This window comes from Maylandia zebra, linkage group LG5 (assembly GCF_041146795.1).
Source record: "Maylandia zebra isolate NMK-2024a linkage group LG5, Mzebra_GT3a, whole genome shotgun sequence".
Classification (NCBI taxonomy): domain Eukaryota; kingdom Metazoa; phylum Chordata; class Actinopteri; order Cichliformes; family Cichlidae; genus Maylandia; species Maylandia zebra.
In genome coordinates, this window is record NC_135171.1 from 30310857 (window position 1) to 30325215 (window position 14359).

General features: G+C 38.8%; 1 protein-coding gene across 11 annotated transcripts in view; it reads right to left on the reverse strand.

Annotated features, from left to right (window-relative positions):
• The window catches only part of ptprt (protein tyrosine phosphatase receptor type T), a 328497-nt gene that overhangs the window by 37121 nt on the left and 277017 nt on the right, over positions 1 to 14359 (reverse strand). For all 11 annotated transcript variants that reach the window (XM_014413047.3, XM_014413046.3, XM_023155006.2 and 8 more), the window contains one exon: positions 11527 to 11614. In XM_014413047.3, coding sequence (XP_014268533.1) covers positions 11527 to 11614 — 88 coding nt within the window. The remainder of the gene's footprint in view (positions 1 to 11526; positions 11615 to 14359) is intronic.

Consider the following 14359-nt stretch of genomic DNA (forward strand, 5'->3'; position numbering starts at 1 on the left):
GTGTAATAGCCTATTAAGACCAGAGCTCCCTGCAGCTGATGTGTCAAACAACACAGAATGCTGTCGACTTACACAAATACACACAAACACAAGCCTTGAGATGCTGTTTCCAGCTGTTTGAAGGCTGTCAGGTGCAAAAAAGATAGAGGAGAGAACGATGGAGGAAGGAAAATCAGCTTTAAAGTTGGACATGGTTCAATAAAGAGTGATACAACAGATGATACGTCAGATGTGGAAGAAATATATCTTGCAACCATGTTGTCCATGGGAAACATAAAAATTGCACCAGTCAATAACGGTTTAGCTAGTTCAGTAAATAAGCTAGCAAGAAATCAAACACTGTATATTTTAATTTAGAGAATTTCGTATTTGGCAATTTCTTAAGTTCTGCATCTCTGCTATTAAAAATAAATAAATACATTTTAAAATTTAAAAACCATACCTGAAGATTTGATTCTCCAACTTCCCTTCAAGGCTGCTTTAAGATTGGCTGGTATGTTTAAACTGCTCCCTGAGAGTCATGTTTTCTGCAATGCATGCTGGATGTGTATACACACAAACACAGACAGACTCTTTTGCAAGTCTTCCTTCACTACATGCATGACTCTTCTCTGCGGTCGCCCTCTTTTCCTCATGCCTGGCATAGCTCTATGTCCAGTATATTCACGCTCTCTCCTCTGCATATACGCAAACAAGTCTCTCAAACATCATCTTGAAACCACTGAAACTGAATGGTGCCAATGATCCTGTTCATCCTGGTCACTCCCAATGAAAATCTTAACTTCTGCAACTTTTCCATCTCAAGCTCAGCCTACCATCTTTTTTGTAAGTGGCACCATCTCCAAGCCGTCCATCAGGTCTCACTACCATCTTCTAAACCTTCCCTTTTACTCTCATTGCTATCTTTCCATAACAAATCACCCCTGACACTCATTTCCACCCACTCCACCACCCCTGGCTCTTTTCATCACCTTTCTTTGTGTACTGTTCATCCCTTTGGACAATTGACCTAATTTAAACTCACCTTCACTACCTCTGCTCCTTGCATTTCCACCTTTCTCCTTCTCATTCCCACCCATTTATTCCGTGTTGCTTATACTTTCATTCCTCTTCTCTCCAATGCATACCTCCATCTTCTTCAGACTTCCACCTGCTCCTTACTCTTGTTATAGATTACAGTGTCATCTGCAAATATTGTCATCCACAGAGACTCCAGCCTGACCTCATCTGTCACCTTGCCCATCATCATGGCAAACAACAGGAGGATCTGATCAGAGCTGGTCCCTAATGTAATCCCATTCACACCTTAACCCATCTGTCATTCCGATCGATACCTGTAGTGCTTTCTCACTTTCTCAAGGCGTACTGCTGCTCACTAACTGTCACCTCTACCTACCTACAACTCTTTCTCATAGCTTCATGGTATGGCTAATCAACTACATCCCACCATAGTTACTGCAGCTCGGCACATGAGCCTTGTTCTTGAAAATTGCCACCAGTACACTTTTTTTCCATTCCTCAGGCATCCTCTCTCGAGTAAGAGATTGTGTTAAACAATCTGGTCAAAAAGCCAAATGCAGTCCCCCCCCTAGACATCTCTATACCTCCACAGCAATGTCATCTGGATCAACCACCGTTCCAGTCTTCATTCTTTTCTCAACTTCTCTCACGTTCTCCCTACTAATGCACCGCACTCCCTGAATCACTAACTTTCCTCCATCTGTCCTCTCATATTTTCTTCATTCATCAGATGCTCAAAGTACTCCATCTTCTCAGCATGCTCCCTTCACTTGTTAGCACATTTCCATTTCTGTCCTTAATCACTCTTATCTAGTGCACATCTCTCTGCCTTGCCAACTTTACAAGTCTGTTTCTCCTTCCTTGATATCTAGCCTTACAAAACACTGTAAGTCTTTTCCTTTGTGACCTCTCTCTTTGCTGAAAGCCTAGTTTCCATTTACTCAGACTACTTTTTTAATCTCCCCGACTATCCCGCGTTTTCTTTTCTAACATGTTCTTTTGAATACTTTCCTATATGGCCTCATTCCAACACCAAGTCTCTTCTCCTCTTCCCTCTGGCCAGATGATAACCAAACTTTTACTCAGCAGTACAGCTGTACTTTCCCAGTCATCTGGTAACTAACTCTTCCCTACCACCCACAGCCTGTCTCAACTCCTCCCTGAATCACCCCTTTTCACCCAATGTTGTTCCTTCCTCTTCTGGTAGTAGCTTTGGCACTAATCAACAGCTACATAAGGCTTGTCAGCAGATTGAAACATGCCTGGTAGATGGCTCCACTGATTTTGGGCTTAATAAAAGCAGGTGGACCAACTGCCACCAACACCAGCACATGACATGGCACCCCAAATCAGCACAAAATGTAAAACTGTAACCTCACAGTAGATTTCAAACACCTTGGATTCTATGCCACTCCACTCATGCTCCAAACTCTAGGACATTGATTTCAAAAGAAAAAAAGAAATGCAAATTTTACCTTAATCTGAAAAGAGGACTTTGGACAACTGAATATTTCATTTTCTCCTTTGCCCAGGAAAGACACTTCTGATGTAGTCTCTGGTTCAGGTGTGACTTGATATTAGGAATGCAGCAGTTGTAGATTAATCCCTGAAGACATCAGTGTATCGTGGCTCTTGATGCACTGACACCAGCCTCTGTCCAATCCTTGTTTGATTCTCTCAAGTTCTTTAAAAAAAAACAACTTTTCCTATAAACCTCTCAAGGCAGTGATCATCCCTGATGCTTGTACAGTTTTTCCTGCCACACTTTTCCATTCCAGTTCCAGTTCATTCCAGTTTAATATGCTTTGATACAACACTCACGCCACCCATTTAAACAATGACCCTCTGTGGAGGGTGCCAATGATCATCATCTGAACAGCTGTCAAGTCAGCAGTCTTCCCCATGATTATGGTTATGTGTGCTGAAGGAAACCAAGAGATAAATGGTATTTACAATTTTTGCTTAGCAAATTTACTAAAACCTGAAATGAAATATTTGATAATTTGTGGAACTGTTTTTATGATTTTCTATACACCATAAACGATCAACAATAAAGGTTTGAAATATTTCACTTTACAAGTAGTAAATATAGAAAATATGAAAGTTTACCAAGTTTAACAATTTTGTGAGATGCACTTGTATGGCTGTCTAGACAGCAGCACATCTCATTAAATCTGATTCATTCATCAACAATCAATTATCACACACTGTCAATGATCACAGCTCATCGTTGTTAGCTATCAACGAGTATCAAACTGCCAACCCCCTGACGTTTTGGAATGATGAAATATAATCACTCATAATCCTCCACCTTCTAATTAAAAATACAATCATTGGTGAAACCATTACTTCAGCATCTCTTTCCACTACCTGATGATTTTGGGGGATAAACAGCAATCATTAAAAATCGGCATCACATTTCTACATGTTTTGTGATTACCATGTCATTCTTACCCCCCACTGTGTCTGAAGAGGAACAATGATTAATAGCAATCATCTTCAACAGTGTCAATAATACTGCCGCTGGCATTAAAAATCAGACTAATTATTAACGTTATTTGTGCGCATCCCTCCTGGTGGGAGTTGCAAACCATTTCATTCTTTGGTAGCTCTGGGATAAGCTGAAGCTGGTTTTAAGTAGCACATTAACACCAGTGGTTAACACTGGCTACTGTAAAGAACTTTGTAAAGGACCGCACTCGTGGCTCAAAGAGTTGACAGTTCGTCTTGTAACCGGAAGGTTGCCGTTCGAGCCCCGGCTCGGACAGTCTCGGTCGTTGTGTCCTTGGGCAAGACACTTCACCTGCCGCCTACTGGTGTTGGCCAGAGGGGCCGATGGCGCGATATGGCAGCCTCGCTTCTGTCAGTCTGCCCCAGGGCAGCTGTGGCTACAACTGTAGCTGCCTCCACCAGTGTGTGAATGTGAGAGTGAATGAATAGTGGAATTGTAAAGCGCTTTGAGGTCTCAAAAAGCGCTATATAAATCCAATCCATTATTGTTATTATTAGTGAATTTATTTAAAGTTGTTTAGGTCTATTCCATCATATATTCTAACATCTGTTTCTAAATATGACTTTTTTAAAAACATCACAGGTTACTTTTGAAATAAGAATGCTCATCGTGAGAAAAGAAAGAGTTTCTGAAAAACACAAATCTTACTGTACGTCTGTGGGTGGAATAATACTGCAGCAGTACTGCACTGCTACAAGCAATCAAGCACAAACCAGACTGCTGTGATCTGTACAAACCTGAGCAATATATATGTGTGCGTGCATGCGTGTGCGTGTGTATAGACTGCAGGTGTGGGACTCTCTCTCATTTGTTCAGAGCGTGTGTTTATTTGTATAACTGTGTGTGTGTGAGTATTTGTGACAGCTTGGAGGATGCTAATATTTGTTGTGGTTCTTTGGTCAAACACTTCAGAGGAGTTGTTGGCGTTCTGAGTTCAGAGCAGCTCAACAGACGTGTTGCGAATCTGAGCCAGAGAGGATAGGAAGAGGGGAGAAACACTGTGTACAGCTGCATATAAAACTAACACGCACACAGTCACTCTCTCTCACACACATACACAGTTGTGCTTGTTTTTAAAACCTTCTTTGCCTGTTCACTTTGTTTTTTTCTCCGCGCAGAACCCCGTACACACAATGCCCTTATCTTCTCTTGCATTCATTTTCCCTTTCATACACACACACACTTACGTCACCTCTGCTGTAATGAGAAGCAACATGATGCAGGAGGGGATCCTGATTATGCCAGTGATGCTTGGAGGTGTAAAACCAGGTGAAGGGTGTCTGTGCATAGTAACAGTGTCTTGGAAAAGACTACCAGCCTGTGAAATGATTCTTATTCACCTTACGGACAATACATTAGTGAACAGAAGGAGTCAGAAAGAGATTCAAAAGACAAGAACAAGAAGTAGTGAGGTTAGGTTAAACGAAATGAAAGAAAATGTGAGAAAGGCTGAGGTAGGATAGAATGACTGATGCAACACGAATAGATTAAGTTTAGACAAGTAGTTAGCGACAGAGGGGAGAATCAGTTACATTTCAGAAAGAAAGAGAAGACAGGAAGAGGGGGAAAAAAAGACCAAAATGTGGGGAAAAAAATAGAAAAAGGAAGTCGGATGAAGGAAGATAAAAGGAAAAGCAAGAAAAGAAAATGACAGACTATGGAGTGGCACATTCTCACTTTGGCAATTTAAAATTTTTAAGCATTTTGTCTACAGTGAGGAAACAGAGTCACAAAGCTTTTAGATGTAACTTGAGTCAGTTTTCAAAGTTAAGGAGCTAAACTGTGCCTTTTTGTCTTTTTCACAATAAACATAAAATGGAAATAATGAGATTCAGGAAAAAAACATGAATGTAGTTGAGAAGAGAAAGAACTGGGAAAATAAAGTTTCCTGGTACAAAAAAAATGAGACAGATACAACACATAAATCTGCTTCCAACAGAACACATATCACTAATGAGTTACCTAAAAAATGTTTTATTTTCAGCAATCCTCTTGGGGAAAACGAAGTGCAGAAGGAGCTGAACAAAGAGAGTATAGATGTGTGTGTACGTCTATATTTGTATATTACAAACTGTTAGAGAGTTCTTACTCAGTATTACACACTGAGTAAACTCTCTATAAAGTTAAATGACTTATTACAGCAACAGGTTTTTGTTTTATTCAGTTTTGTTTTTTGCGTCAAACTGGTTTTCGTTTTTGAGGTTTATAATACAGAATTCCCAGTGATGCAAAAAGCAATATGAAGAAATCAATAAGCAAATCAATGATCATTGATGTGTAGGTTAAACAGATGGTTTCTGAAATATATTAAAGAAACACCACACTGACTTCTGACTTCGTTATTGATTCGATGCAGTTGGTGAGAAAATACATTTTCTCAGCAGTCAGGTAAAATACTGAGAGGCTGTCTTGCAAAATATAAACTGAATCCACAGATACCTGACTCTATATTTCTCTGAGTTTATAGCAATGGTGGCATTTCTAATGCTCGAACTCAACTCTTGTGGAAACACCAATACATTTCCCTCCTGGGACTGTCTAACTTAACTAATCAGTTTAATGTACAACACTATTTTTTTTTTTTGTCAGGCAGTGAGATTAATTTTAAATTATGAAGCAGTGTGAAAACCTAGACAGACCAAGATTTATAAACAGTAACATTTGTAGCAAAATCAATTCATTAAAATGTACTAAAATTACCTTTAAATGTAATCCAGGGAATACACAAGCACAAACTGCCTGGCAAAATGCCATACAGAGGAGAAATAAACACTCCAAATATGATGCAGGAGTGTGCATGAAGACTAATAATAGCAGTCAAAAGGAAATCTATCATGGCCTTTGCCGTACAACAGACTTGAGAATGCATCACCTCCTGCTTTCCTTTTTTTTCTCTTAGAGAACACAAAGACCTCAAAACAAAGGAAGGATGCTCAATGATATTATGCATTCCTTAGACTCTTACCATAAGCTCCACTATCACAGCTAAATGCCTAATCCTAACTGTAAACTAACCTTAACCCTAAAACCACATTCTGATCATCAAATAGCCTCTAAAGGTTTGTCTGAAAGTTACAAAAAGCTTAAAAAAATATAACTCTTTATTTTAAGGTCTGTTAATGAAGCTGTGCAAGGCTGCACTGCATAATGCACTAGTACACACAACTCCTTTTTGCACATATGCATTTTAGTTTAAAGAAAGGCCTCTGTTGAATTATGAATGACCATATGGGTAGAACTGAGAGCTAAGAGGGAAAAGAAAGGAAAAAGAAGCAAAGCGGAGGAGAAGGATGCAAAGGAGGGAGGAGGAAATAGAAGCAGACAGATGCCTATAATGAGGAAACACTACTGCGCCTTGCCTCAACCCATAAACTGTCAATGTTGATCAGAGAGGGTGAACAGATTGGATAGAATCACGGAAAAAGAGAGGAAGAAAGGAAAGGTGAAAAAAGATGAAATGAGAAAAACATGACTGGATTGAAGAGAGAAGGGAGAGAAAAGGGGAAGTGAATTTAAATTGGAGATAAAAATATGGTTAAAATTTCCAAAAAAGGGAGAAAGGGTGAGGTGAAAGGAGACGACATGTCGAGAAAAGTGCAGTGGGAGGTGATAGACGGAGGGAAAGGAGTAAAGAAAAAGTAAAATGAAGAACAAGGAGGTGAAAAGAGGTTGATTGGTGAGAAAAGGGAAGAAAGGAAAAATGAGATTGTAGAAGACAGATGAAAAGGGATTGGGAAGAGAGAAAAAGGAGTGTTGAGGAAAGGAAGTTATGAGAACAAGTGGGGAGAGGAGGGAAAGTGTTGAGTAGATAGGAGGACAGGAGGCTGGTAGATTAACATTTATTTAGTGTGCTGAAGGGATTTCAAACATGGCATCAACCGTTTGCGTTGGCAGATGGCCGGAGGAAGAGTGTGTTAACACTTCAACTCGAATCAGCCCTTTCCAAACTGTTCCAGAGAGAGAACGAGAGAGGAAAAAAGAGGTGGTAAAAGTACGCATTAGTGTGTGTATGTGGAAAGGAGAGAGAGTGCTGCTGAGAAGTCACACATAAGGAAACGTCCTCACAAGGATGGAACAATTATCACAGCTGCCTCAGAAGAGATTTAAAAGCTTAGAACTAGAATGTTGGCTTAAATCTCACAAAGCCAGACCACAAACTTAGGCTCCATTCACAGTGATCTGTGAAGGTTCAATGGGCATTTGTTTGGGTTAGAGATGCTGTCACCGTGATGACACCGAAACGACCTCTGAGACAATGAGATCAGATGTTAACTGATAAACATAGATGTCACTTGAACTCCTAATTTGGTGAGTCTTAACATAAACCCCTTCCTGCTGCCACTTATAGGGCTTCACTGAAAACTGATTGCTGATTGAGTTTGGAGTGGTGAATGGGATGCAGCGCTGCACAACTGTGCTAAAAAGCTGTCTTGTGGTCTCAGCATCATGTGTAATATAAACTATGTTTAAGCTTGAATGGATTCAAATTTAATCAAAGTCCAACAAGCAGAACTATATGTGTTTATGAACTTTGTTAAACTTGTGAGCTTCAAAGCAAAATGCAAATAATTGGTTTCAGAAGGCAAGTCAAAGTTTAAAATGATGGAAGAACCTTTTACTCGTTTTTAAAGTTTGATCGTTAGCCAGTTATTCTGTCTCTCAACACATTCCTTGTTCTCATAAAGATACAGAAAAAAGTCATTTCCCCTACGGCCTTTTGAAACATTTTCCCAAGAAAATGAGCCTTTGTATAATCACAGAAAGCAAGATGGACAGTTTCCATTACTAGGTCCTTGTAATTAAAGGATTTATACTAATAGCAAATTTATCATAATTCCTGTTGGCTATCAAGTCCTTGACAGGCTATTTCATTTCAGCACAGTGTTTCATTTTAAAGCCTTCAGGTTACAACAGTGTCTTTGCCTTGACATCTAAACCCCTGTAATGAGATATGTACGTGCACACTGATCTGAGTGGCCAACACACACACACACACACACACACACACACACACACACACACACACACACACACACACACACACACACACACACACACACACACACTTAGATTTTCAAAAATAATCTTCTGGATCATACTGGCCATGTGGGTAAGGCAAAGCCACACATGCTAAAACATGTAGATACACACCCATAAGGAGCTTATTAAAACTTTAGCCAAACAATATGCTTCTCTTGTTCAAACCTAATAGAGGTCTGAGGTTGCAATGTACAATTTAACCAGCAAGCACACAAACACTCCTCTACAGAACATCCAATCAGACAAACATCATTCATGCACACACATTCACATGCTAACTCTAATGACCAAACACAATCACATTTACGTTACATATCGTATGGTCCCCAATCTGAATATCATTACAGCACTCTGTCTACGCTCCAAAATAAATGTTAAGAAAAAAAACCCTTCTCTCTGAATAAAATAGGGGCTGGTGGCTTTGATCATCAAGGATTGAAATAAATCCCTCTGCAAATTCAGAGTTATTTTTTACATGTGTAACAGACTTACCAAAGACGGGGATATGAGTTTTAGTCGACTTTGATATTGTGTTATTAAAGAAAAAAAAAAGGGGGGGGGCTGGCGATATGCCAAAAGATGGTTTTCTTTCTGCATAAACTTAAAATCAAAATTCTAAATTAATTTTTTTTCTTTTAAAGATTATAAGCCTTTCCCCAATAATTTAGCATACATGAGCAAGAGCATCCAACAAAAGAAAAGCACCAATAGTGAGTTTATTATCCTTTCGCTTTATTATTGCAATGATAACAAGATAGCAGCACTTGCAATGGTTTCATGTTGTGTTATTTGGAAATTCTGAACAAAACAAAATGACACAAGTAAAATAAGGGACATGCTTACAATATCATATATTTTAAAATGGTGAAAGTGCCAGTGCAACACTGCCTTCTTCCAAGAGATTGATCTTAATAGTGTTAGAAAGGCATAAATGTTGCAAGGCTAGCAAGCGCTTTCATTTATAATCAAGCTATGTCGCATCCAGACACTGACAAAGGTGACCAAAAAAATATAATAAAAAATAAAAAAGCTATCATAAATGTTGAGTTTAAAAAAGACATGCTAAGAATCCAAGAAGATTGTTCTGCCTGACCAGAGAAACTCTAAGTATGTGACTGATAAATCTGATATTGGTTTACACAAAAAAACCATCTTTTTTTTCCAAGTCTTTTTTTTTTTTTGGCGAAGCAGATGCTGAAAAAAAAAATAATAAAATAAAGTTGAAGTCCTATATTAACATGCAGTCTTGAGTTTTTTGTTTTTGTCTTCATTCCCCCATTAATTTAAATGGTTCTGCTGTCAGAGATCAATGTTTCAGTATAATTGCAGTAGCGTATCATAAGTAGCATTTCTTAAAAGTGGTCTGGTCAGTGTGTTGACCCAAGTGGACATCTTTCAAAGCCCAGTTCAAAACCAAGTCACCAGATAATTCCATCCATTATCATCCATGGGTATGTCATCCATTCCATCGATGACATACCCAAAGTTTGGTGGAGTGAGGAATACTTGTTCATAGGTCTGATTGTCTGATTGTTGAGGTTTCTTTATATTATTGTAGCGTCTTTACAATATAAAGCTCCGTGAGATGACTGTTGTTGTGAGTTGGCACAATGAAAATAAAACTGAATTGAATTTCAAAAAAGGTAAAGGACACTTTAAGGGCATATGGAGCCCCATAAATATGGACTTGAGTTCTGCAGCTAAAGGAGGGTGTCCTCCTTCATGCTGCAGCATATTTTTGTACCTGTTTGTCTTCCTAATAATTTTAAATATAATGAAAACTTGCTATTGATGTTATTCAAACAGTTTTGATGATGATGCATTTCAGCTACAAACAGAACCTCACAGCAGCCATAGAGGGAAGAGAATTTTGTGGCAATGCTTTAATACATCAAGCACACTCAATGCAATTAGTTTCACAGAGACAACTATTTGTTCAGATGTTTTGTTTCTATTTTTGTTTAATCCGTGCATATGAGCCAATCCAAAAGCGATCACAGGAGACCACTTCCCAAAGTGGGAACTACAGGGGGCCCATAGAAATCTGGCTCCTCTGCAAGTTACCCCTGAAAATATGACTTATGAAGTTCTGGGAAATATAAATATTAACAATAGTCTCCTTCATCACCATGTATTTATATTTACTGGTATTGTAATTGGTATTGTAAAACTCTCTGTCACAAGTCACTGTGGTGCTGTGTGTACAGCAGTGTGTACTTTTTTTAATCTGATTTCATAGAATTCATATTATTACTCAGGGCTTAATTTATAAATCAGGTGCTCTTATACCACAGAGAGGGTTCTGGTGGGCGAGCAGAGAGAAAAATTGATGGAATGCAAAAAAAAAAAGCAAGACATATGCTTGCTTATTAAACAAATCGAAACCAAAATGCCATCATGCAGAATTTATTATGATTATGATTATGATGATGATGATGATTATTATTATTATTATTATTATTATTATTATACACTTTACAAGTGCGCAAGTAGCAGAGATCTGCTCTGAAATGCACTGGAGGACACGTGTATGAGTGTGAGCAAGGTGTGTGAGGTGGAGCCGCAAGGTTGAATGCTTGATATTTGTATTTTACCAAATGGTTCATAAATGAAATCCTGTGGTTACAAATGAAACACAGCACACCAAACTAATGTGAAGCTTCAGGCTGGACAGTTAACGGAGAAACATATTTGTACTGTAGAAAAATCCAACTGAAGAGACGGTTACATATTTAAGCCAATATTCAAACCAAATTAGTCAGTCAAAACAAACACCAAGGTAAAAATGGCTAAAATAAATAAATTAAAATAAGCAGTATCAAATAAAGACTAAAATAAACCACACTAAACCTCACAAGGCCAGATTACAGTTCAAACTTTACTAAATGCGTAACACAGCCACATTCAGCAAAAAGTACTGCAGGAGTATTCATTCCTGTCATTGCAGTACTCACAAGCGATGATGTTGCCATAGCGATTCTTGTTGCGGTTCTCATCCTTCTTGGCTGTTTCCCAGGGTGCTGTCTGTCCCTCTGCCAGGGCCTAAACATACACATGTCCACATGCATGTGCAGACAGACAGATAGACAGACAGACAGACAGACAGACACACACACACACACACACACACACACACACACACACACACACACACACACACACAAATAGTTTCATATTCGAGTATGAACACACAGAAATATGCAAGCACATATGGTCTGATGCCTAGAGCTTGTATACTGACACATGGGCTGGCAGAAGTTGAAACAGTAAAATGAATATGAATATGAATGAAAAGACAATCAACAGTCCGTGGCTTAAACATAACTACACTCTCACAGAAAAAAAGGATAAAGGCAGTGATTATTATTTGTCAACCTGGATGTAAAAAGTTAGACTTTCCACAGAACTTCTGGTTAGATATTTTCTAATGGCATAATACCAGATTTATCCATCCCAACTGGATCACTACTTTAGCCAGGTAACTGTTCTGCCAAATTTCAGCTAAATATGAGATATCTAATCAACAGACCAACAGACAGGATTGAAAACATAACCTCATTCCAGCTTTACTGGCAGGGGTAATCTGCTTAAATTCCTACACTGAATTAAAAAAGGCAACTACCAGCAAGCTTCAACTTTACAGAAGAGGGAAGATGTTTTTTTTATTTGTTTTTGGATTTTTTTTTTAAATATTTGAAATCAAAATGCACAGGTAAATAGAAGAAAAGCTGAAAAAGACAAAAACTTTGAGTTCATTGTTCTGCTGCTTTGGTCTGAAAGACATTATCCTTTCAGCCCTTTGCTGGAGGAGAGAAGACAGATTGTTCTTACTCCCTGCTGTGATACTGGCCTATGTGACAAACCTTACAAACATGGCAAGGACAAAATGTGTATGTGTGTGTGGGTGTGCTTGTCATTGCATTTGTGCATTCTCATTACTCATTTGTCTATGCACAGATTCGTTGAAATATTTGTATGTGTGAATGTGTACTATGATTTATTGAAAATGTGTGTGTGTGTGCCTGTGTCTGTGCGTGCACATGTATAAGATCACTCTCAAGTTTGCATTAAGCAACCAAACCCCAACTCCCAAAGGCTGCCATATGGACACTGAACTATTTTAGTACTGCTCATTCATATGGGCACACAAACACACATTCTCACTACAGGGACAAGAGGACAGTCCTTTTTTAGTCCATTAACAGCTTAAGAACAGACAACAGCATTCACTTTTGAACAGCGTTATGACCTATATACACAGACATGCACATACACACACACACACACACACACACAAACTAGACAATACAAACACATTGTGACAGAAAGACACAGTCAAGCAGAAAATGGATTGTTTCAAGTGGCATATGCGTCTGAGTCCAATATGTGTGTCTGTGCATGCGTGTGAGAATGCGTGTGTGTGTGGACTGTAAGTAGGACTTTCCACTGTTGCATAGTTCATGTTTATTTACCAAAAAGACAGAAAATTGTGTCGTCCTAATGTTAGTTAGAAGCTCCATGTGTGATACCATGTGAGAGCAAGAGAGTGAGATTGTGCGTGTGTGCCTGTGTAAGAGAGAGAGAACATTTGCATGAGGTGTGGGTTGGCTGTATTTTCTTGACCTGAAAACATAACACAGTTTTAATCAGACTCTTCTTATTTGAATTATATTGCTGATTGGGATTATTAGCATTTTGTATAAAATCACTGAGTGGGTGGACCACACACACAGTCTCTTTGCACTGCTGAGTGGGTGCTTTAGGTTTTTCTGCAGTAAGAGTTCAATTAAATAAAATATTCCATTTACAATATAATTACGGTGGAATTAATTATTTACACTTTTGATCTGCATCATCCAAAAACTCTCCACTGAAATAGGGGCACTATATATTTTTGGACTGCATCACATGAAGGGTAATGATATAATGGCTACTTAACTCGTCCACCCTATGAGGTGTCAAACAATGTGGAATATTACTTTAGAAGTAAAAGGTGTAATCCCAGTGAGGAGCTAAATGTTGACAGTGTGGCTTCTGTTGGTGTTAGTGGGGTTAATGGGTTTCAACAATGGAGGTCACACCGCATGCAGAGACAAGGACAGGAAAGCTCCATATGGGTTGCGGTGACAGATGAAGACACACGCGTACACGGACACACACACAAACACACGCACACCCAAAATACTGGAGACAGCTGGAGAGAAATTGTCTGGGTTTAGTAGCTTCCTCTAGAAAACTCAATTTGCTATAGACACTATACGGTTGCGGGTGAAAGGACAGGGAATGATAGAAGAGGGTGTTGACGTTACTTATATATAAGTTTTGATTAACCATAGGATTGACAGGACTAAAGTTGTTGTGACATTTAAATAACATGAAACATACATTAAATGGTACATTGTCTTTTAAAACTACCTCAAAATCTGATGAAATGACTGAAAAAGTTAGAGGTGGGGCCCTCTAGGGCTGCTCAATTAATCGAATTTTAATCACGATTACGATCTGGGCTTTCAACGATCATTAAAAATGACTGAGCCAATTATTAGCCCCTCCCTCATTTATCCGCGACACCTTAAAGGCCGTCTGTGAAAATATTGTCGGGCATAAACCGGTCCGTGGCGCAAAAAAGGTTGGAGACCGCTGATTAAGAGGACCCGAGGGAAGCTCGGAAAGCTAAGCAGAAGTTATTTGGAGAGTGACTGCTGTTGGTTGAAAAGAGAGTTTAAAAAAAAAAAAAAAAACTTCAGTGGTGTTGCACACTATTTTATATTATTTTTTTAAAGTTAT